The 25,342-nt window shown below is 49.1% G+C and overlaps 1 protein-coding gene across 34 annotated transcripts in view; it reads right to left on the reverse strand.

Annotated features, from left to right (window-relative positions):
* The window catches only part of Rbfox1 (RNA binding fox-1 homolog 1), a 1,613,147-nt gene that overhangs the window by 110,506 nt on the left and 1,477,299 nt on the right, over positions 1 to 25,342 (reverse strand). For 33 of the 34 annotated variants that reach the window (XM_048790118.1, XM_015490752.2, XM_048790117.1 and 30 more), the window contains one exon: positions 2,572 to 2,715. In XM_048790118.1, the coding sequence (XP_048646075.1) occupies positions 2,572 to 2,715 (144 nt within the window). The remainder of the gene's footprint in view (positions 1 to 2,571; positions 2,716 to 25,342) is intronic. The other variant, XM_048790101.1, reaches the window with a different exon arrangement.

Genomic DNA, 25,342 nt, shown 5'->3' on the forward strand with positions numbered 1-25,342 from the left:
TATTTTTATTTTGGTACTAGCTGAGGTTTGGGGTATTGAACCCAGGGGCACGTAACCATGCCTGGCTTTGGTTTTGTTTCAACTGTGAAATCTCCGTGGCCAAATTTGACAAAGGAGACGAGGGGGTGGGAGCAGAACGATCTTTGTGTTTTTCTCTAATTGTCCTCATTGTGACCCCTGCCAAAGTGAGGGGACAAAGATGGACACAGTGCCTGAGACATGAAGATGTCTCGTGTCCCTAGGACTTGACAAACTCCTAGCTGGATGAAATGGGATTTCTTACAGTCACCTTGACCTGAAAGAGGAAGTTATATTAAATCCCCTGTACCCCAGCAGCGAGCCAGCCAGCGTGTCACAGATGCCTTTCAGTGTGATTCACGCTGCTAAACGCATCCTATAACAAGATACGGCTTTGCGACCACCAGGGTTTGGCCAAGAAGAACAGATTTTTAGAGCTTAAATTGTGTTTCTTTAGAATGATGTTGTAAACCAGGAGGCCTCAGAGTTATTGCAAGGGGCCCAGGAATCCAGATGTCCCCAGTAATTTTTATAGTTGAGTCCCACAAAACAAAAAAAAACAACCCTCACATTCTTTTTAAAATGGACACAGATGCTGTATGTGATGCCCAGAATTAATTTCCGTGTTAATGAATGTAACTGCATTTTCTTAATTGATAGATCCTAAGTGTTTTTATCCTCTTGCCGAATCGACATCTTGTTATTACTTGAATGTTGACTTAAAAAAAAAAAGATGCTCTGACATCAGTAGATTTTGATCAAGGTTTGATAACGGGTAGTGTGACATTTTGGCAAGTTTCTTTTCCTAGACATCTGCCCTGCCTCTATAAGAACAGAGAGGTTCAGACATTAATGTAAGCAGGATCCCCTCTCTGTGATTTCTAGCTGTGAATGTTTTGAATACCACTCTGACTTCGCAATGTAGACTCAGGTGAATTTCAAGACCAGGGAGGGAAACCGCCCTAAAGGGTGGAAATGGGGGTGTGCCAATGCACAGGACACCAGGAGAGTGTCAGGATGGTCGTTAAGGGGCTCGAGTTCAAAGCCCGCATCAGAGTGTCACTTGATGAGGGAAGATAGGCCGAACAGCAAGACGTCTTTCTAACCTGACATTGCAAAGAGAATATAATTCCTCTGACTGTCCATCATTCAAAACCTGTCTCACTGCTTTGCACACACTTAACCTCAGACTCTAACTTTGAATGCTCTGCACTTTTCAAAGTCATCTTTGACCTGAAAGTGCCCGAGGGTATCTCTGTTCTGCAAGAGTTAGAGGGCTTAACTCAAGGTTATTACCAAATGAGAGAGATAAAAGTGCAGAAGTTGACCTTTTCCTCCGAAATGTCAGGATTCGAGCCTGGGTATCTTAAATATTAGGATGCCTGTTCTGCTTTTGTGTCAAATGCATACTTGATAAGCATCATGTGTGTTAAAGAAATAAAAGGTGCAAGCTCAGCCCCAAATCACAGAGCACTTGAGTGAGGACCCCGAGCTCCCCTTTTCATGTAGAGAACAATACCAACTCTGCTCAGAACAAGGCATTCACTGAGTAACTTCTGGTTCCTTCCATAACGTTGGCATGCATCCACCTACTCTTAGCAGGGTCTCCAAGCAGCCCACTTTTGCTGGAAATCAAATGTTAAGGATGTAGTTCTTTTCATCGAATCCACAGGCCCTCACTACCATGGCTGAGACATTGTGGACAAAGGCACTGACCACATCTGCAAAAAGCAAACACTACCCGAGTCCTCTCATGGCTTTGTCCTTTGATGGAGAGATGTCAAACTCATCCTTTCCCAAGGTGGAGTGTTCAGATACCTTCCAGAAAAAGAATCAGTGTCAAGATGACCTATGAGCGAGAAAAACTGTCGTTTATTTTCTCGGGGTGGGTGGTGGCTTCTGACCCGTTCTGTTTCACCAGGGTGCCTGGGCAAGGCTGTCCTTTGTCAACAACTCTGAGTCCTTGTCCCTGATGCCAAGTGCAAGAATCAAATCAAATGAATTATACCTGGGCGGGGGGAGGATTGTCATTGTTCTTGTTGTTTGTTTCTTTGTTTTAAACTAAGTTTTAAGCAGAAGGAATCATCCTACTGCAGCCCTGTCCCGAAACTTAAATGATCAGTGCCTGGGAAAGAGCAGGGAAACGCAGAAACATGTCACGAGTCACCTTTCCGGGAAAAGCTGGCCACCTCAATAGCAAGCAGGACCATGATGATGGCCAATGTTTCTTTTAGCTATGACCTGAGCTCCCAGGCCACTGAGCTTGGGATCGTCAATGGGCTTGTGTCAACAGTGGGTGATCTAAAGTTCATTTTCCATTTGATATTCAAGTTAATTTTTAGAAAACCATTTGGCAAAATAGAAACACAGTGAGCCTAAGCAGAACAGATCTACTGTAGCCCTAGAGGGGTCCTGGGCACCGTGTTCCAGCAGACGGCCTCTAACACGCCCCCGCCCACCCCGGGGACCTACGTCACCTTAGTACTGGGCGCAGACAGAACTCACGGGAGGAGGCGAGCTCTGGGGGTGCTGGAGGAGAGAGGCGGTACTTACACCAAACATTTGCCGGAGGTCTGGATCCCGGAACCGGAAGGGGATGTTGGAGACATGCAGGCGCTTGGGCTGAGACTTGTTTTCTGTGTTTTCAGAAGGCTGCGTCTGGGGCTGGCCGTCCGGTGGTGCTGCGTCATCTGTCTGCTAAAGGGACAAGAGGAAAGCAGAGTCTCTTGAGTGGACCCAGATGCTCTGTCCCAGGCACGCCTCCCCACCCCCCTCACAGTAGACAAAATGGCAGAAAAAGAACAAGAGGAGGAAGTGCTCAGCTGTCCCCCCACCTGCGGTTTTTGAGCGTCCACTGGGATCTGGAATTTGGCAGAGAGAAACGCAGAGCAAAACCCTTGCCTATGTGGAGCATGATTTTTTGTGGGAGAAAGAGAACAAAACCCATAAACAAATGTAGAGTTGGAAAGAGGAGATGTGGAGGTAGTGGAGAAAATTAAGGAAGGGAAGGGGTGGAGGGGCTGGGGCAGTGCCAAAGTCTTCATTAAGGGTTATCATTATTCCTTAACCAGTGTGGCTCCGAGTCTTAAGATATACCTTCCTAATCACTAAGGTGCACTGAAAACAATACTAAGAAATGCCCCAAATTTGGAAATGCCATTCAGCATTCTGTAGCTCAAGGAATCAGCTCATGATCTGTTTTTAAGGGTCAAATTTAGTTTCTTAGTTGTACAGACTGGTGCTATCTTCCACTATTGACCACATTTGCCTTTTAAATTTAAGTGAATTTAAATTTAAAAGTGCAAAATGTGTTTGCCTGCACTGGCTGCATTTGAAGTCCTCATCAGCCACATGTAGCTAGTGGTTCCCTCTTGGACAATGGAGATATAGATAGAGGACTTGATCTCCGTAGAAAGTTCTGCCAGGCTACACTGGCACAGATGACCTAAGGTTACGAGTGTAATGCATTACGCCCCCCCCCCGCCCCCCGACCTGCCCTTGCCTGCAAAAAGTTAAGCCTGGATAACATGAGGGTACACTAAAATCCTTGCAAAGGCTGGAACTGGGAAGAAGACACAGTTATGGGGTATTACTGAGCTGGTATCCTTTCAGATAGACTTCATTTTTAGGTACTTTCTCTGCAATTCGCTTATGCTGCCTAGAGGGGGCAGTCGGTGCCACCGACATCAGATAACCCACTTCTTTGAAGTGGGAGATGGAGAGTCTAAGCCAAAGCCCATCGAATTTATGAGCAAGGAATCATCCTCACCTATTTATAAGCCATTTAGAGGCATATAACCGAGACAAAACCATCAATGCAGGCAGCCAGGTGTAAAATAATGGAGACTTAGCAAAGGAGACAATCTTACAGAGTGAAATGTAAAAGAAACATCCAAATCACACGGGCTTCATTAGCGACGTTCTCATCAGCCCTGGTATTTAGTGGACGATTTCATTTGCGTTCTCTTTCCAAACGCAACCCGAATTGCATCTTAAAGTCAAGACCTCCTGCGGGCTGAAAAAACCCTTCTTCTGAGCGGCACTGGTATCGACCATCCGCCCAGGTGACTTCTTCGATGTGCAAGGCAACACCAGGATGAGAACAATGAGGAAGTCTTTCTGCCTGTGCTGTGACAGGGACAGGAAGAAGGATGGCCTGAGTCCCTTAACCAGAGCATGACAGGTAATGAGCCTGCGCCCCTCGCACGGCTTTGTGGAGACCGAACGCCGGCATCTGTGCCGGCTCGGGGGTGCTCTTGGCCACGGCATACGATGATGCGTGCAGGGTGCTCCGCTGAATGGAGTGACGATGATTTCAGGAACTTCAAGAGAGGAGGAGAGCTCCCGTGGGAAACACAGGGGAAAGCTTCTCATTCGCTCACTCGACACAACTTTAATGAGCAACTGCTATGGGCTGACCACATAAGTCAGTTCTCCGTCCCATGAAGTTCCCAGGTGAGTGCAAGAGAAAGGCAGAAAAAGACAATTATCAACACAGGTGGCTCGGTGCTGGGGTGAGAGCGAATCGCACAGGGCTGGGCGACCTTAGGGCGGGGACATAGCCCAGCCAGAGATCCAAAGGCACAGCAATGCTGGAGGTTCAGTTTGAAGTGGGAGATGACTAAGGCCTAAGGGGACTGAAGCCGGCCAAGAGAGCAAGAAGCCTGCAACACACAGGGATGTGAAATGATGCTTAGGGTGCAGAGGCCCAGGAGGACCTTAATGTCGCTAGTTAGAGGGGGCACACGTGAAGGACAGGAGGTCGAGGAGGCAGGGGCTTGGCTCTCCAGAGACCCTGTGCACAGAGCAAGAGTCTGAATTTCCCAGCAGCTCGATGACCCTAGCAGGAGTGACCAGCAGTGACACGAGGAGTAAATGTCCTGTTTAGCGGCTGCCTACACAGGGACCGACTGGCCGAGGGCGTGAGCACCCTGACCACTGCAGGTGCTCATCCGAGCAGCAGGCAGCTCCGAGACCCGGATAGAGCAGGAGCGAGACCCTCGCTGGAGTTCTGAGGCTTTCTCCCACACTCACGGCACAGAGCTGACCTTGAGTCGTGACACCATCAACTTCCAGGGGCTTGAGGGGCTTCAGCCCCCTAGCACAGGACTCTAAGTGGGCAAAAGCAGCCGTGGAGACCCCCGAACATCCAGGCCAACTTTTCCAGCCCCGGAGAAGCTGACATTTGAAGGCAAAACCAAAACGAGCTCCTTCCCATCACGAGGAGGGGACTTAGATTTGGATTCGTGCACAACTGCTGGATGTTTCAGTTTAATGAACCTAATTAGGAATTACAGAGATTATGATTAAACATATTAAATGATTGATAGCATTATGCCGCTCATGTGAAAATTAAAATTAATCATCTCTAGTCAAACAGGACTTCGGAGAAATCTTTGCGTTGTTTCCTTTGATAAAAACACACAACGCTCAATTAATCATTTTGTAGTGTGTGCATTTGTACAAATACCCACATATTGCGACATAGGAATATCTGTGTTTAAAGTAATTCCTCCTGTGTTGTGGAGTGATATTGGCCATATCATACTGTTATATTGTGCACATACACAAATACAGCTCAACAAATCCTGTCATTATGTACAACTCCAGTGCACCAATAAAAAAGGTGGAAAAAATGATTCTTAGGGAAAATACGTAAAATTAAAAATTAAACTATCTCAGACCTTTGAGGGTGCATGAAAAGGGAAGAAGAGGAGTCAGGGGTCCAAAGGACGAGAAAGAACAGAAAAAGAAATCTCTTTCAAACTGAGCTGCCTGGGTGTGCAACATGCTGTTTGACCAGGCACCAGGTAACCAGGTCACACACCCTGGGGGAGCCTGTCCCCATAATCTGCTGACCTTAGGCAGGTCACATCAGCTCTGTTTATTCACAGTGGAACAAACCCCACAGCCTAGGGGTGAGGGACACATGCAGCAGCAGGTTTGGGAGGCAGCTGTCACCTGCCTGGAGCCCTCTGGGTTTGGACTGAGAGAGTGGGCCTCACTGACCCTCGAGAGGAAGGCCAACTCCTCCTCCCCCACCACTTTCCTGAGAGCTTTCAGGGGAAATGAGCTGAGGACAAGCCTGTGTTCTGGGTCTCTGCTACGGTTGGGATCTGGATGTCCTCTACAGGCCCATGGGCCGCAGGTTTGGTCACTAGCTTGTGGCACATGTGGGAGGTGTTGCCTTACGGGAAGAAGTGAGGTTGCTGTGGGCATGTCCTTGAATGGGATATTGGGACACAGGTCCTTCCTCTCTCTGCATCTCAAATGCCACGAGGTGAACAGGCCTCTGCCACCACACCCTCCTGCTGTAGTGTGCTACGCTGCCATGCGCCCAGAGCAACAGGGCCAAGGGACTTGGACTGAGACTCTGAAGCCAGGAACCAAAATAAACCTTTCCTCTTTATAAGTTGAATATCTCAGGTGTTCTGTCACAGTGACACAGAGCTGACTAACGTGGAATGCAAGGTGAGTTTCTTTTATGACCACTTCAGTGGCTTAAAGCAACAGAATTTTCTTCTGTCACATTGAAGAGGCCAGAAATCTGAAGTCAGAGGGCCAGGAGGGTCCCACTCCTTCCTGAGGCTCCACAGGAGTGCTCCCTCACCTCTTCTGGCTTCTGAAGTCCTCGGGCATTCCTTGCTCTGGGCTCCATATCCCTCCTGTCCACTTCTACCCACATGTGGCCATCTTCCCTGTGTCTCTCACTCTGCTTCTGTTTTCTCTTCTTATACGGACACCGGCCACTGGTTGTAGAGCCTCTCCTAAATCCAGGATGACATCTGCAAAGACTTCTTCTCCCAAATAAGGTCACGTGTATTCACAGCTCACAGAGGTCAGAACGTGGACGTGTTTCTTAAAGGCCACCATTCAATTCACTACAGTCCCCTATCAAACAAAAACGCCACTGTGTACTTGGCACCAGGGACGGTGTTTTTACCACCTCTAGGAGCACAAGGTCCTGGAAAAGGTCAACTTCAAACCAGGTCCAAAAGGAGGGAGACTGCCCCATCCAGGGGTGGCCCCGGCTCCCCTGTGTCAACAGAGGACACTTTAACGAGACCCTGAGCAGAGGGGGCACTTGGCTCTGGACTCAATGGCGGCGCTCAGCGGGGTGGCAAAGCCCTCCATTGGCCTCGGGATGGGCCGTCCACACTCCAGGCCCTACTCTGTCGGTTCATTAAGCGGTTAGTATGTACCTGTCCTGGGATAATGACCTCAGGATCTCTGTGACTGGTTAGGTCCCATGCATACAGATGTGGCATTATCAAATCATGGTGATTATTAGCAGCACGCTTAACCCCCGGCTTCTGTTCTATGCTTCTCAGGCCCGTGAATGTGTCCAAGTCTGAGATACATGGACGCCTCCATGACCCCAAGTGGACGGGAGGTCCTTTAGCCCCAAGAGGCGGCCTCACGGGCAGAACTTGGCAGAGGCCCTGGAATAAGCCCCTCAGGACCACAAGGGCCGCCCTGGCGTTGGCCCCGGGTGAGGGCCCTAATAGGAGGCGGGTGTTTGCCGCAGAGTTTTCCTTAATAAACAAACTCCCCAGGTATCAGCGCAGGTTATAAATGTTAAGAAAACACCACTGGTACTTTCATCTCCTGAAGATCACTTAGTGCTTCCACAAAGACCTTAATAAAGACCCGCGGGGCTCCCTCTGCTATAATCGCTCCTAATTCAATGAATAGCTCTGAGCAACCCACAGCTAATCCTAGTGAAATTGGATTTTGATATCGACCAATCCAGGGATGACTGTGGAGAGAATACGCATAGTGGCGTAGGAATATGTGCCTTTTGGATTCTGCTCCTCCCCCCGAGTCCTCCCTCTGAGCTAAGCAGACCCTAGGGAGTCCTGCTGGGTGTCATCTCTGCTGAGGACCCCTTCAGGGGGTAGAGGCACAGGTAAGGGATATTTATGGCAGGGCGTCCAGCCTAAACCCCGTCCCATGGCTTACTGCTACCCCCTGAGCCTCTAGACCTCTCAGCTGGAAGCCCAGGGCTGGTTGCCTCTGGTCCCCGGGGGGCTGGAGGCAACTCATCCTGGGGTTGGATGAGGAAAACGTGGGAGGTGTAGACCCAGAAGTATACAGTGAAGTTGTCACAAAGTCAGAATGCAGGGAGGTCCGAGAGGTCTTGAAGCCCTGAGCTGAGGGGAGGGAGGGTCAGCCTTAGAAAGAAGATGTGAACTGTGTGAATTAAAAAATATCGTGTATTCATAACCTGGGACTAGTCAGAGCTCAAGGACGCTGGGTGACAGGTATGGGAGGGTGGCTCTAGCCCACAGAGTGTCAGTGATAGATGTAACTTCAGAGTTCCTAGAAGCCATATTTTTAAAAGTAAAAAAAAAAATCCGAAATCAATCTTTATATATTTAGTGTCTATATACATGTGTATATGTACTGGTGTATATAAATATATACATATATTCACACACCTATATAAATACACACATCTATATGCAGATACATATATAGATAGATGCATAGATATAGCTATAAGTGTGCATATGTATATAATCTTCATATACATATATGTGTACATATGTATTTATATATAATTATATAAAAATCATATGTAATTATGTATGTAAAATTTTATATATGTATACATATCACATATATAATCAATTTATTTCAGTACTGGGAATTAAACTAATTCAACTGGGAATAGAACCAATTATATATATTATACATGTATGTATAATAGTAACCAATTATATAATATATAATACAATATAATACATAATCTTGTATATGCATAGTATATTGCACATACAATGATATATTGCATATGAAACATACATCATATATTACATATATTATATAGACATCATATTGTATTATACATATATGTGTATATGTGTAAATATACCTATATATTATGTATATATACATATACTTACACATATATTGTATTATACATAGTATATAGAATATGGTATAATATGGTACATGCTCTACCCTGAGCTACATCCCCAACACTTTTTAATTTTGAGGCAGGGTCTCACTGATTTGTCAGGGTGGTCCTTGAACATGTGTGTCTCCTGTCTCAGCCTCCCACATTGCTGGGGTTACAGGAATGCACCCCAATATCTGGCAGGAATATTTTTTAACCCAACTATCAAAACCATTTTTCAGTGCGTCCCCAACGTAGGACATCTGGCCCCGTCTCGCTGTGCGCTAGCGGTCTGACGCCTGGCGTCTGCTCCACTCACGGCTCCTGATCTCAGTGTGCACTCTGAGTTTTCATCCTTGATCTAAGGCTTCCAAACCTGACCCTGGAACACCCCAGCTTTCCCAGGCATCCTTCAGAGCTCCTAGGAGCTGAGTCAGGGATCCGAGCTTGCGTTTAAGGTGGAGTCGGACCAAGTCAGACTCCAGGTGAGCACATGCCAGTGCTCCACAGGTGACAGACACGAGGGCCCCTGGTCCTCCCCCTGGAACCCGGGGAACCGCACATGACAAAAGAACGTGGAGGATGCCGGCAGAATCCGAGTTGCTAAAAACCTGAGCATGAAACAGGGATTGGGGGACTACCCATGTAGCCCAGCAGAATCCCCGGGTCCTTCTCAGGGTCCCCTGAAGGGGAAGAGAAGAAGACAGGCAGTGGTCATGGTGCAGGCCCCACCCCCTCCTCTGCTGATGGAAGAGGGGTCCCGAGCCAAAGGACAAGGGCCTCAGAAAAGGCACGGGAACAGATCCTGTCCATGAGTCCAGGGAAAGCAATGCCATCACGCCCGCTGAAACCCCCCTGTGAGCTGCTGACACCCAAGTCCGGCTCCAGACACCCAGAAGGAAACGTAACGCGCTGGTGCTGCTTGAGGCCCTGGCTTTGAGGTGATCTGTTCCCGCAGCAACAGAAAACCAGTGTGCTCCTCGTAACGAACACAGGGTCATGGTTCTCATCACCCCAAAATGTCCCCTCTGAACCTCTCTCATTATCTCACACATAAGCCACAGGGGGACACCTCACCTCTGAACTATAACAGTCACTGAGGAGCCAAGTGAGGACCAGCTAAAGGGTCTCAGAGGACTGAAGAGAACACTGCGTGAAGCCCACTGAGAGCTGCGTGTCTCTTCAGGGGGTTTTTGTGCCTTGTCCCACTGAATCACCAGGCTGACGGGAATGCGGAAGCTCAGAGAGGTCATGTGCCCTATCCAAAGGCACACAGCCAGGAGACAGCATGAAGAACTTAGCAAGTGGGACACTCCCCACCCCCTCCACGACCTCTGGAGGTGCCGGTGAAGATGCTCTGGAGGCTCAGGCTGGAAGGACAAAGGCCAGGCACACCTCCGGGGTGGAGCTCGCTGGGGTTCTAAGCCCTGTGCTGCAGGCCTGGGCTGAACCAGAGGGCTGAGCCCTGAGCACAAGTCGCCAGCTCAGCCAGCCAAGGGAGAGGCAGACAGCCAGGCTGCCCGCACACCCAGCCAGGCTCCTGAGCCCGTGCAGCCCTCCCCAATCACATTAGCCCTCTGTCCTCACAGGAAACGCACACCCCAAAGATAACCATCCTATGGAGTGCTTGGTGTCTATTTACTTTTTTGCAGTACTAGGGAGTGAATCCAGGAGTGCTCCAGCTCTGAGCCACATCCCCAGACTTTTTTTGTTGTTTGATTTTGAGATAGGATCTGGCTAAGTTGCCCAGGCTGGCCTTGAACTTGAAAGCTTCCTTCCTGCCTCATCCTCTGGAGTCACTGGAATTAGAGGCCCGTGCCACCATGCTTGGCTTGAATGCATTTTTTAATCCCTTTACCTGGCACGCTGGCACTCAGTGGGTCATTACTGGATCATGCCCAGGATGCCTGATAGTCAGGTTGTCTCTTCCCTCCCTGCAAGCACCCCCAATTCAGGGTAGAAACCCAGTGGCCACGACAGGGTTCTGATACAGCCTGACCTCCCCACCGCCGGCCTGTTGAATATGCAGCATCCTCTGTCTCCCACGGGCTCCCTCCCCTCCACTCACAAAACCCTTCACATCGATAAATAAAAAGTGTACTTTTGAATAGCCAGCTGCTTCTCCCTCCTCCACCAATCAAGTTACTTCTCAGAGAGAGAAGCTCGTGAGTGTCTCCGAGGCATGATTTGATTAAGTTGACAATATTATTTGAGCAATGGTTGAGTACCCACTGCGATGTACTTTGGACCAAATTGATTTGTGTAATGAACACTCGCTCTGTCTCTTCTCGCAGCCCGAATAGTGGTCTTGATTTAGCCAGTAATGCCGGGCGCCGAGTGAATTTACAGAGTCCACGCTCCCTCTCTCTCAATCTGTGGAGAGGAGCGAGGACAGGGCATGGGCAAGCATAATTCAATACATTGTACTATAAGCTCGGAAAATAATATCACAGAGCTCTGCAATATACCTATTTGATTTGATTTGTAAACCTGATAAAAAAGCAATCGAGAAAAGTTCTGGGAGAAAATATATATGTTCTAAGCAAAACTGTAACCATATTGAATGTGTACAAAGAACCTAAGAACAGGAACTAGAAAATTATGCATACCAAATCAACGGCTCACCCCGCACTAGACAATAGTGCACTCTCTTCATTTAAAAAGAAGCAAGATTGTGAAAAGTTGTTTTCTGTTAAAAAAAAAAAAATAATGACGGTAAGCCTGGGGAAACATGAATTAAGACCCACGACTCAGGCTTTCTCACAATCCTACTTCAAAATGGGGCTTGTGCAGTCTCCGCTTTCTGCCTTTTCATTTTAGCTCTGTAGGCAAACAAATAAGTTAATCTCAGGGCTTTGGTTGTAGCTAATGCCTCATTCCCAGCTCAGCAGGGCTGATTCCAGAGCCAGGTGACACAGACTTAAGAAACACATCACATTTCCCTTAACCAGAATAAATGCCATGCTCTGCTCAAATGATGGAATTCCTCAGGAGGAAGGGCTGGAGGGCTGCGAAGGGCTGAGGCCAAGTTCCTCTGCCATTTTTCATTCTTTGCAAACACAGGATGAGCAGGAAAGGGGCCAGGTGTTGAGCACATCAGTAGAGGCAATGGGCTGTCGAGGTGACAGTATCAGTCTTCGTCAGCTGCTATAACAAAATACCATAGACAATTTGCTTAAACAGCACACGCTTATTCCTCACACTTTGGGAGGCAGAAAGTCCAACCAAGAAGGTTTTCATCCTGGCCTGCAGGTCTTCTTGCTGTGTCTTCACAGGTTGGACAGAGAACAACTCCCTCTTCTTATAAGGATACTAATTCATTCTCAAGGGGCTCCACTCTCGTGACTTCATGTGAACTTGGTGACCTCCAAACGTTCCCATCTCCAAACACCATCATAGTGGGGGCCAGGCTTCCACACCTAGATTGGAAGGGACAGCGGTGCCATGGAAGCAGGACCCACAATCCCCTGGGAGCAAAGATGCACATTTGTCCTGAAGACAGACAAGGGTGCCACTCAGCTGGAATTTAGCTCCTAATTGATTCCATCAGGCAAAATACTTTTATGGAGCACTGACTAGATAGATATCAGGCCTGCCTCTGACCACGGACCTGTAGGGGGCAGAGGGTGTTTCTTCCAACCTTTTGGTACTTGGCAAAATCTTTGGGACCCACCTCTGGGCCCTTCCTTGTCCTCCCCTTGGCCCTGGCTTCTCTGGGGACCGAGGAGGCAGAATTTCTGCAGCTTCCTCTCTCTTGTGCTGGGGCTCTGGTGCCCCTGGGGGCCTGAGTGGATGTGGGGGCGCCAGCATGCTTGGGTCACTCTGGGTGGTGATCAGCCACTCCATCACCCCACTGCCAACCAGGGTCCCATGTCATCAAGACTGCTGCCAGTGGTGGGTGCTTCCAGTTTTTTCGTTTGGGTGAGGGTCCCCTCCTCTGGCATAGGGACTCCTGGCCTTTCTTCCAATCCCAGGTTCTTTCAAAAGCTGGAGGGACCTCAGGGAGCCGGTGGCAGGTGCCGTCATGTACGCTCCAAGACAGTTCTTTCCCATCCTGCTGCTTCCGATGATGTGGCCACACCTTGCCTTTGTAAGTCCCCATAGGAGTGGCACACGGTCTTCTGCTTGGGTGCATCCTGAAGATGGCCTTCTGGTCCTCCAGATCGGCAGTGTCCAGCTAAAAAAGGCGCAGCCTCCCCTTCTGCCCACAGCGCCACCCTCTGCAGGAGTTGCTCTCGGCAGCCCACTGTCCTCTCCTGGAACCTCCCGGGTGTCTTTACTCCCCTGACCCCCTGGGTAACCAAGGCCAATTCAAACATCAATTTAAAAAGAAAAATTGTTGATACTTCATACTGAATTCTCAATTCCGCCTAGCTCAAAGACTTTTTTGTCCTCTAATGTATTATGCAAGATTTAGATTAACCAAATGGCAATCCTATACATTATGTTAATTTTCCAGGCCCAAGAAAACTGCTGAAAGCACAATTCGCTTGCAGAAAAGGGGCAATGAATTTCAGAAAGGACTGATCTCCATGAAGGGCCCTGGATTTCCTGACTAATGACTCCTTTCTTTGTATAAATGCTTTAGTCAGAGAGAAAAGTGCTCTGAGGGTATTGTTCTAGAACTGCCAGGGTTTCTCCACCGTACCCTGAGAAGTGTGGATATCATTCTTTGCGAACACTGATATATTTATCCACATAAATCTGGCAGTCAAAGAATCCTGTCACACAAAGCACAGAATTTCTCCAAATTGACACGGTTCAGGTTACCCCTGAGTTCCCGCTCCTATTTGTCAGTAGGTTTATTTCTATGGCTCTGGCAGACAGGGGTGGGGGTGAATCGGGGAATGGAAATGTTACAGGATCTCCTCCGACAAGAGAAGCGTCTGCCTCTGCTTTCTAGCCAGTTCCGTAGCTGGACAGGGACCGCAAGCCTTTCGGCTTTTCCACCGCTGTGACCAAAGACTTGACAAGAACAATTTTAAAGGAGGAAAAGTTGATTTGGGGGCACCCAGTTTTGCAGGTCTCAGTCCATAGATGGCCAACTCCACTGCTCTGAGCCTGAGGTGAGGCACAGCATCTGGCGGAAGAGTGGGATGGAGGGAATGAGCAGGAAAGGGGCCAGGTATTGAGCACATCAGTAAAGGCACTGGGCTGTCTCTTGACAGTATCGGTCTTTGTTGGCTGCAATAACTAAATACCATAGAGAGGGAAACTCCACTTGCCAGATACAAAATACAACCCCCAAAGTCATGCCTTCAGTGCCCACCTCCTTCACCCACACACCACCCACCTTCAGTTACCATCCAGCTAATCCCTATCAGAATATCAACCCACTGATTGAGCCAAAGCTCTTGCAATCCAGTCATCTCTGCTCTAAGCCTTCTTGCATTGTCTCACCCATGAGCTTTTCTGGAACACCTCCCATCTATGCCATAGCCACAGAGTGAATGGTTTGGCTGTGTGGGCCACGCTGCTTCTCTTGCATGTGAACACAGCCAGAGGTGACGGGTAATCAAATAAATCCCGATTGCCACTGTGTTCCAATAAAACTTTATTCATACAAACGAACAGGGGGCCACATCTGGCCTGTGGGCATGTTTCCCGTGTTCATTCTTAGAGGACCACTACTCCAGGTCTACACTCTTCTACTTGGCTACCATGCGAAGTGCTCGTCTGAAGGACCTTCAGTGGATGTCAGGGATAAGGATGAAGAAGATGCACCCTGAGCCACTAGGGAGCCCCCAGTTCTGTGGGTGAGGAAGATGATGAGCCTCACAGTTAAGAAGACTAGATGGTGAGTTCCTGACTCAAGGACCCTTGGATACATAATTCAGCCAGAGGAGAACATGGAGAACTTCATGGAGAAAGTCTGACTCATTTCCACATCTAGCTGCCATGCATCAGCAGAGCCCACAAACCTGCCCTCTGGTGTTCTAAAAGTCCAACTCCTAACAGGAAGGGGGAGCAACACCCGCTAGCCCTGGGGCCATCTGATGTCTAGGTACGTGGTCCACAGCTCTCCTGAGAAGTCAGTGAGGGTGAAGAGATAAGGTTTGGTTGATAAACTTGAAGCTCTGTGACCTTGGCCAAGTCACCTGCCCTCTCTGAGTCTCCATTTCTTTATTTCTCAAAAAAGAAATGACAACACCTGCCCCCTCTTGAGTCCAAGAGAAGCAAATGAGCCTCTGCTCTGGAAAATACCTTGGTAGAGTGTCGTGGACCAGCAGTCAACAATTTCTATTTTTCTGGAATCGTCTACATAAAAAACAAGACTTGGTCATGCAGTAGAATGACGATACGAAAGGCAAGGTGGCCACTGTGAGATTCATTATCAGTGGGGTCATTAGCTCAAGTCACTCATGTCTGAAAGGCTCAGAGATAGGGGCAACCAGGGGGCATCCTCGGTAGGGGGATCTTGGTCACCTTCATCAAGATGCAGGTTTTGAGATCTGAGAGGTGGACAGGTTGCCTGGGGTCAGAGATTTACAAGGCGTCCCCGCCTGTCTCCAGGTGTGACTCGGCCTGGGTCCCCTGGGGAAGCCTGTTGAAATGCAGACTGTTGGGCCCCACCCCAGAGTGGTCCATTCCTCGCATGGACCCAGGAGGAACCTTTGGACAGCTCCCTGGGTGGCCGGTGGGCAGCAGTGTGCCTTGCTGTGCCTGAGACCACCGGCTTTGAGCCCCTGGTTCCTAGCTCTTTGACCTTATGTCACCCTCTATGCCTCACAGCCCCCAGCTGTAAGATGGGGACGTGGGGAACTGTGAATTCATTCATTTCAAGAATATCACTTTCCTGCCTTCAATGTGACTAAGAGGCAAAGGACGGGGAGATGCAAGGCCAGAAGAACTGACCATGGCTTGTGGCTTGGCGTGAGCAGGCTCTGGGCAGCATTGTCCTAGAGATCCACTCTTTATTTTTTGGTGCTGGGGATTGAAACCAGAGATCCTCTGTCACTGAGCTACATTCCCAGCCCTTTTAATGTTTTTTTTTTTTTTTTTTGAGACAGGGCCTCACTAATTTGCTGAGGCTAGCCTTCTGGCCTTGAATTTGTGATCCTCCTGCTTCGGCCTCCCGATTTGCTGGGATTACATGCACACGCCAGAGAACCAATCTTTAACTACTCTCCATGCCCACCTGTGAGCGCCAAACTGCTGTTTCCAGAACAGCCCCCAGGCCTTGCTCTGAGCAGCCCTCTGTTTTGGGAGCTGGCTTTCTGTCTGCACACCATCCTCTCCCATGAAGTCTTCCAGGTGGACGGGCGGGTGGTGGCTCCAGTGGTTTCTCCGATGGATGTCAAGCAGGGCCTCTTCCCAGGCCCTGGGCACACCCAGGTTTCCAAGAGAGCACTGTCCTGTGTGCCACAGCAGGGTCACAAAGCTGAACTCCACACAGAGGCGCACACGGCCCGCTCTGATCCCCCAATGCTCTGGGTCCTTCACATTGACCTTGGGATTGCAAGCTGCCCTCCCCATGTGGTCCTGCGGGCAGCCTTCCTAATTCTGTCCCCTTAGCCCAGACCTCTCAGGAAGGGCCTCTTTCAGCAGGAGCAAGCGCTCTCCACTGAAGGGTGAAATACAATGGAATAAAACTCGGGGTATTTTAATTCGATTTAAAAAAAAGAAAAAGAAAAAAAAAAAAACATTTTCGAGAAGAGTAGCCGAGGAGTTCATCTAGCACAACTGCCCAGGAGCCTGTAAGGAAAGATGCATCTCACCTACATTTTTCAGACGCTTATTATGTTAGGTGGTATTTCACAGACTGATTTCAAATATCCCTTTCAGAAAGGCAGCCGATACTGGCTCTGAAATTCCAATGTGTACCTGACATTTCATTCTGAGAAAGAGCCTCACTAAATTGCTGAGGCTGGCTTCCAACTTGCCATCCTCCTGCCTCAGTCTCTCATATCACTGGAACTTACAGACCAGCGTTACCAGGTGGCTCTAGAAATGCAGCTTTGGGGATCTGGCTTGCTGGGTGCTGATGTTTTCCAGCCAAGTGGATTGAGTGCTGGGGACACCCCTGGTCCAAACTCACCCCTTCCAAGTGGCCTTTCTACTCTTTGCTAGTACATGTGCCGGAGGTTTTCATCTGCTTGTTCTCCCTCTTCGGCAGCGATTCTATGGATCCGTGCACTATTGTCTGTCTTCTCCTGGCTGCGTGCTCAGTGACAAGCCATCTATAGCTTGTGACAGGCCAGGACTTGAGTTTGTGGGTCATGAAGATTGGCAGATGCCTCACATCAGGCTCCAGAGCCCCTTGGCCCCAGCTCCTCAGGCCGGTTGTCTGACCTTCTCCAGCGCATGCTCGGACCTTCTCCGGCCCATGCACACTGCCAGCTCCAGCCAGGGGTGTGGAATGGAGCTCCAGATGATTCTGACAAAGTGGTTCTGGGCCACACTTTAAGGAAACACTGAGAAGGGGTTAGAAAAAGCCAGTCTTTGGACAAATCATATTCTGGTTGTTTTTCCAGTTGCTTTAAAATCCTCCCAGGCAATAAGGCAATGCCTTGTATTGATGGTGACCTCGACCGACTACAGTGACAAAGACCAGGCTACCCCAGGACAGGGCCTCCAGTGTGATGTGAGGCAAATCACCTCACCTCCATGAAACCTTCGATCCCTCGTCTGTTAAATGGAGTTTTAGTATTTGTAGACACAAATAGTGTTTAGTAATGTTAAGAATGTGGTATCAAGGCCGGGCATGGTGACACACACCTGTGATCCCAGTAACTCGGGAGGCTAAGGAAGGAGGATCACGAGTTTGAGGCTAGCCTCCGTAACAGCAAGACCCTGAGCAACATAGTGAGAACCTGTCTCAAAATAAAAAGAATAAAAGGGGCTGGAGATGTGGCACAGTGGTAGAGCATCTCTGGGTTCAATCCATGGTACCAAAAAAAAAAAAAAAAAGAGTGTAGTATGGAGACTGGCTCCTAAAAATCACTCAGTAACTGGTAGGTGTTGATGATGACCCCAGTGACCGTGTTGATTGTTTTAAACAGAGGCGTTTGGGAGGAATCCCTTGAAATCATGGAAAAAGTTGGCGGATATTAAACTTACATTTACTAAGTTCTGCTTAGATCTTGTGCAGATTACTGAGCTGATTTAATAACCCCAATGAGAAGTCTGCAGAGCCCAGCAAACTCACTACCCACCCAACCCCTTCATTTCAACAGCTCTATTCCAACAAAAATAGCAGCACCCCCCGCCGTCCACGGGTCCCACCCTTGTCCTCTGTCTCTGCAGTCGGTGGGACAAGCTCGAGGTGGCCTCAGGTCCTGAGGAGGCCCTGCAGCTGGCACAGAGAGCGGGCCTGGGCCTGGGGCCGGCGTCCTGCCCGCACAGCCCCTTCCCTCTCCTCACAGCGGGCGGCTGTCCAGGGAGTGCAGCTTTAATCCATAAGAAATGGGGAAGCTGAACGCAAGTGAGAGCCCGAAGGGAGAGAGTCAAGGTCAAAGTTCGCAGCTGGGTTAATTGGGAAACACCCAGAGCATCCCAGAGCTCTGTGTGACATCGTGGGGAGCCAGTCCCACTCTGGCCCTGCAGGGGGTCGCCACCCAGGAAAGAGGTCGCAGTTATCTTCGCAAGTAACTGGATAGTCATGCTGTTCTAAGTCGAGGCGTTCCTCCTGTGCCCAGGTTCAATGACAGGAGGGCAACTGTACCCCTGGCAGGCGATGTGGTGTAAAGGACAGAAAGGGGTGTGGTGTCAGGGGACTGTGGCTCAGATCTGATTCAAAACCTGTGTGACTGGGTAACACTCGAGACTTCTCTGATCCTCATCAATCGCGATAATAACACTTAAATTCTAGGCTATCGGGAAGACTCCACAAAATCTAGATCATTCAAAGTGTCAGGCACAATGCTGTCCATTCTATAAGCAATGGCAAGGTGACTTTCTTCTCTCCATTTAGAATTTAACATGTAGGTTCTGCAAGCATCTGTCAAGCAGGAAGGAAGTACGAGGTACACTTATTATTAATAATTAATGATAATAATAATTCTTATTATTGTTATTATTTTGGTACCAGGGACTGAACTCAGGAGTACTTAACCACTGAGCCTCATCCCCAGTCCATTTTATTATTATTATTTTTTTTTATTTTGAGACAGGGTCTAAGTTGCTGACTGCCTCACTAAGTTGCTGAGGTTGGCTTTGAACCCGCGGTCTTCCCTGCCTCAGCCTCCCAAGTTGCATGTGCCATGTCACTCAGTCATTTTCTTAATATTTTTGAAAAGGAATTGATTTGGGGAGGAGTTCTGAGTCAGCAGGGTCCTGACACACCTCGCCTGCTTGCTCTAACACCAGCCTCTCACCTGTGCGTTTATCAACACTAAGACCCTCCTGTTGTGCTGCTGAACTCGCTAAACGAGATTTCTTTCAAATTTTCCCAGCTTCCCACTAACGTCTTTTCTTCTGCCCCAGGATCCAATCGAGGAGCTCAAGTTGCATTTACAGGATTTTGGCTTTTAGTCTGATGGAAACGGGAGAGTCTCTGGGAGGCTTTTAGCAAAGACAGGAGCACAGCAGGCTTCTGTGTTAGCAAGAGCTCTGGGTGTCTCTTTCTCTGCTTCTGGAGATGGGCGGAGGTGGATCGCAGGCTCCCCACCCCTACGCTACCTGCAAGAACAGCAAATGTCCTCTATCAGAATCACACCAAGGGAAATGGCCAGGAACAATTATCAGGCATTTTATAAACACACGTTACTATGTAAATGCAAAATAATAAACATAATATCCACGTCCCGAGTGTTCAACTTGACTTTTATTACGGCAAATGCTAATTGTTCCAACACCTCAGATTTACGGTACTCCTTTCTCCCTAATAACTGAGTATTTTCCACTTCTATTTCCTTAATTGTCTGGGCTAATAAGACTGCTTGGTTAGAATGTCCAGATGATGAGGCCAAAATCACAGGTCTGATGTCACGCCTTTGGCTTGGGACAAGAAAGAGACAAAAACAAGCACGTGTGGCACCTGGACACTGCTTTGTCATGGGGCTGGTGAAGTCACCGGGGCTGGGTGCTTGGTGCAAGAAGGGAAGTGGCTGACGGTGCCTGGACCACTCCTCTGAGCTCACCAAGTTCAAGGTCAGTTGCCCTTACAGGGAGCATGTCCACGTTTCTGAGGTGAACGCAGATGGGCAAAGGCAAACATCTGTCTCACTCCAAGTACATGATAGAGCAGTGGTGGAGAGGCTGAGCGCCACATGTGATTTTCTTCTCTTCGTTTCTGTATTTTCTGGGCCACAGGTTGTGCAGCGTGGAGCTCGAGAGCCAACCTCTCTGGCTAATGCGCCTGTGTCCTTGCAGCTGGACTGACCCTCCCGGCCTCCTGCACTGAGCCCCGGCTTCCGGCTGGGCATCCTGACACCAGGCACCTGCAGACTTCGCTGTGCGGTGACCTGCCGCGTGCTGCGTCCTTGCTCAGCGGTACCTCACGGCCCATGTGTCTGACCCTTGTGTTTTTATTATTCTGGAAGCTTTGAGGCCGTCCATACTGTTCTTTGGAAAGTGTAGATTTTGAAAAATTGAAGACAGAGGAAGGTGGGAAGGGGAGGGGAGGGGAGGCAGGCGGGAAGGAGATGAGAAAAGGAAGGAAGAGAAGCACACCTTCTCCTCCTGGAATATCCGGACTTGCTTAATGAGAGGACGGAGGGGTGAATGAGCCAGAGAATTTTGAGAATGACAAATAGGTCATGCAAAAAAAAAGGGGGGGGGGGGCTCTGGAAGTTCTTGAGACACAAATCACACAAGGTTGCCAACAACGGATTTCCTTTCTGCTTCTGCGGTGCATGTTAAGGAGTGAGTGAGAGTCCGGCTCAGACTCCACCGTAAGAGCATCGCTATTCATGGACATTGAGCTGGTGGCCACTCAGGCCCCTGGTCCACGCGGGCTGCTCTTCCAGGCTCCACCTGAAGACGGTCAGGTACTCTAGGAAAGGCCTGGGACAGGTCACTGGAGGTCTGGTCCCCTTCAGAGGCTGAAGTCCTGAGCCCCTGGTGGGCAGCGGGCATCCTGCTTTGGTCTTCATTTTTAAACCTCCTCGACCGAGAAAAGACTCACAGATTCTCAGGATCAGGTAAGAAATCAGCTACTGCCCCACACCCTCCCAGACACAGAAATAAGCACACGCCTGGGAATGAGAGGTAAGGTTCCACTATGGAAAAAGAAAGAGACTCGGAAAAGTAAAAAAACGGTCTGAGAACAAGACCCAAAGGTCAATGTCCGATAGTTGTATAAGGATGTTCTCTGCTGTGCAGACGTGGGAGTAAAACACTATGGTGGTTTGGGGAGAATGGATGTGGCCGATGTCACAGTGGAATCAAAGTCTCCTTAAAGGGTTGTAGGGGACAGAGCGACCTCTGCCCTGGCCATCAGAGAGGAAGGAGGAGTGGGGGATGTGGACACAGGGCCTTTGCACACGATGATGTTCCTCCCAGGGCTTGTCCTCTGGTGGCCCCAGCTCTTTGTCGTCAGCTCATGACAGAGGTGGGTGTCTTTATAGAAAACCCTGCCTTACCTCCCGCCACGAGGAAGCTGGTAATAATAATAAAGAAGTCCCTGCCAATTCCTCTGGTGTAAATATCCCACTATGGCCTAGTGCAGGCTACCAGTGAGATGTCATGGAAAGGCTTGGGAAGGAAGGCACACAGGTGGCTCTGGCCAGCCTGCTCCCCCCCCCGCCCCCTGAGTCTCGACAGTCTATTACATGGCTCTTCTTAGCTCCTGTAGTCTTTGTCACAGTGGGAGATTACCCAATTCACTTGGCATTGACTGTCTCCCTCCAAACCATATACCTCAAGGGTGGACATCCTGCCTGACCCGGTCACTGCTGTGTCCCCAATGTCTACGGCTGGTAGCAGCGCCCTGCCCTGGGGCATGGAGGTCTCTCCAGGAAAGAGCAGTGCCCTGCAGTCCCCCTGATCTACTTCCCTGTCTTCGCACCTCTGAGTGTCCATATCTGAAGCCACCACTTCTACCCGGTGATTCTCCTTACGGTCATTCTAGGTAGCCACGTAAGCCTGACCCCTGCTGCTCCCTTGGGGCTCAAGACAGAAGTCTGGGGTTGTATTTTGGAGTTGGGGTGGAGTGGGGCAGTCACTGTGCTTATAGGAGACTGAAAACTCAGCTCAGTGCCTGAAAACTCTGAGCGCCTGCCAGTGAGTCACATCCCGGAAATTTCTAAGGCTTCTGACTTCCATTAGGGCCGGAATTAAAAATGGGAATCCTCTCTGAGCACTGTTTGTTAACATGAAAAGCATCATTTAATTAGGACTAATAGAAGAGGCCCTGTAGAGTGATAATTTAATAATTCGGCCGTTTTATTTATACAGTGCCTCCAGGCTACTCATTAAGAACGGAAGAGCCATCCAATGGGACACCGTGGCTGGGCTGCCACACGTGTTCTAAGTGCTCTCAGATCATAAAGTCCCCTCCGGGCCTTGGAAGAGCATCTCTGCAGCCTGGGAGCTGGTGTTTGCTTTGCCAGATGAACCTTCATGGGCAGGGGCCTCCGGAAGGCGCAGGGTCCCCCAGCCTCAGGGGCTTCCCCCACCCAGCCAGGAAAGGACTGGGACTGCTTAGGAGCAGCGCGCCCTGCTGCCGCCGAACTCTCTGGAAGGTTCTCCTGGCTCTTGGAATTCAGCCTTGGCTGGACCGACTTCATTTCCGGAATGTTCTTTGTCTATCAACATGCCTGCAGCCCTGAGAATTCCAAGGGCTCTGAATGGGAGGAGAGTTAGATGAAGGAAGGGGACAGGTGCTGATGGTCACCCCTCAAGTACCCCCTGGGGGTCTCCCAGCCGGAGGCCTTTGCATGTGTGGACGCCTCCCCCCGGGACCTCGGGATCCTTCTCGTCCTCAGTCATGGGCCTCAGTGGCAGGTCTCCAGGGGCCATCCACCCTGTGACACAGCGCCACCGCCTGTGGCTATCTCTAGGGCCACCTTCCAGGCTGGCGTTCTTCCCGCTGCGGCCCTGGGCTCTCTGGAATGCACGTCTGAGGGGCTGGCTCTTCCTGGGCCTCCTTCAACATCCTTCCAAGCCCAGGGAGGCGGGCAGGATCCTCACAGGGAAGGCTGGATTCCTAACCGCCCCGTCCCTCGCTGCCAGGTGACGTGAGGTCACCCTGCCATTTCCCCACTGCTGGCAGCCAGGCTGCTCCCTCAGGACACAGGACAGTGCCACGTGCACAAGAAACCACAGCCCTTCCCCTTGAGCCTTGTGGGGCGAAGGGAGAGACGAGCGTAAAGCAGAGGAGCTGGCGGGGAGAAGAGACCTCCGTGACTCCCTGGCTCCTGCTCATCCTGCAATTGCACCTGACCTCTGTGCTGGCTCCTCCGCCAGCCTGGGATGAGATCCGGAGGGCACAGCATAGCCTCCTTTACCTTTACATACCCAAGCTCAGAGTCAAGTTTAAATGCTTAAAAACCTAATAGGTAAGCATGTGCACCAGAGAGAGGCGGGCTGGACTCCTTGGCCTGCTTCAGAATATTTTGCACAGTGAACAGAATGCGCGGCTGAGCACGCACACATCCAGCTGATTTCTGCCTTACGGAGTGCGCTTCCTCTCACCGCAGTCCAGGACAACCCCACGCGGGCCAAGCTGAGACGGGCTCAGTGCAGTCTGTCTGTAACGCTGGGTCCGCTCCATCGCCAAAGCGGCAGAGCCAACGGGCAGAGAACTGGCCTATCATCCATTCTGTTTTGTCTCCTACCAAGAAGGATTACGCTCTGCTTCTAAACACACACAACCTTCCTGATCGTTAATCACAGTTACAGGTTTCAACTTCATACCAGCCAATCTCAGAACAAAGGCAAAGAACTCTGACACGTGTTTCTACCTGTATTTAAAAAAAAAAAATGGAATACACAAAGTGGCCAGATTGTAAACTTCAAAACGCAAACAAAATAATCCGTAGGTCTAATTTCTAAAAGCATATGCTTCCTAACGGTGCAGCTATTCGTCACACCCGCCCCCGATTCTGATTCTAACACTGCCAACCAGGCGGGGAGTTCACTGTTCATATATGAAAAGGATTAATTGCTTTGTTTTTTCTCCAACAAATTATGTTGGTCTTTTTAAGTATCCCTAGCTTACAAAAGGGATTAAGAGGCATAGTCAGCGCCCACTAATCATTTTCTTTCCTTCCCTTTCTTCTTCTCATTTTTGGCATTTAACAGAAGGCCAGGTGCTCACTTAATAAATTATGTTTGCAGAAACAAGTGACACAAATATGCACTTGTTGAGTTAGTGGCCACTTACAAGCAGGCTCCGTAAGTCACAGCGCTTCACGCTGAAAGGTGCTAATGCATCATTATGATCTAGCAGGTTGTCTGCCGAATTTTACAGCATCGCACACTACATTAACCTTTGGTACCACCAATATTTATGACCTTATAAGAAAGTATTTATCAAGCTGAAAGCCAATACACAGCACCCATGTTTTAGCCAGTGCTGTTTGGAAACCATTATCCCTCCTTTCTCTGGGCATTTTAAATCACTCTGAGATAATGCTCGGTACTGGTGCAAGTGCAGAGCGGGGCAACCCGTGCAGTCTCGGTGGGAGTTTAAATTGGTATAATCTTTCTAGAGGGTGATATTTTAGTTTTATCTGACTATCAAAAGACTTAAAAAATGTGCATTTTTACTCTTTGACCCAGCAGTTCTACTTCTGGGAATTTATCCTACAGAAGCAATCATGAAAGTGTGCAGAGACAGGGGCAGGAGGAAATCTATCACAGTGATATTGGCCACAGTGAACAAATGGGAAACAACCTAAGTGTCCAACTACAAGGGATTGGCTAAATAAAGCACATCCCCTCCAAACAAGGCCAGACAATGAAACAGAAAGAGGCCATCAAGAACCCCCAAAATGAATTAATAATGATGATGATAAATGCGTGGCTAAATGAAATACATTTAATGATTTGGAAGAGGTGCATGCTATACTTCATCAGAGGACAAACCATCAAACGGTGGCTTTGTACCATCTCTGTACTTTTATTCATTTTAAAATTTTTGCAAACATTGCAAAACCCCTTAAATGGTAAGAAAGGATGGTGGACCATGACATAACTGAGTCGTTGTGATTACCATCATTATCCTTTGCTTATCTGGATCTCCTACCTTTCTGATAATGAATACATGTTATCTGCCTCGATTGATAAAAGTCATAAAGGGCTAGGCTGGGTTTGTCTTTCCACCAGCAATGCCTGACACGGGGTCAGTAACCGCTTTCATTGTCTAAGTTTAAGTGAGCTCATAGGCATGGAATAATAGTAATAATTGCTTCTATTTTTACAACACTTTCCAATTCCCAAGGCACGGGAGATATTTCTCACACATCTCAAAACACTCCTACAGGGTCACGGGAGCCACCAGTGTTCCTGGTCCTGCTCCCCAGACGCAGAGCCCGA

The sequence above is a fragment of the Marmota marmota genome, unplaced genomic scaffold (genome assembly GCF_001458135.2).
Source record: "Marmota marmota marmota unplaced genomic scaffold, marMar, whole genome shotgun sequence".
Lineage (NCBI taxonomy): Eukaryota > Metazoa > Chordata > Mammalia > Rodentia > Sciuridae > Marmota > Marmota marmota.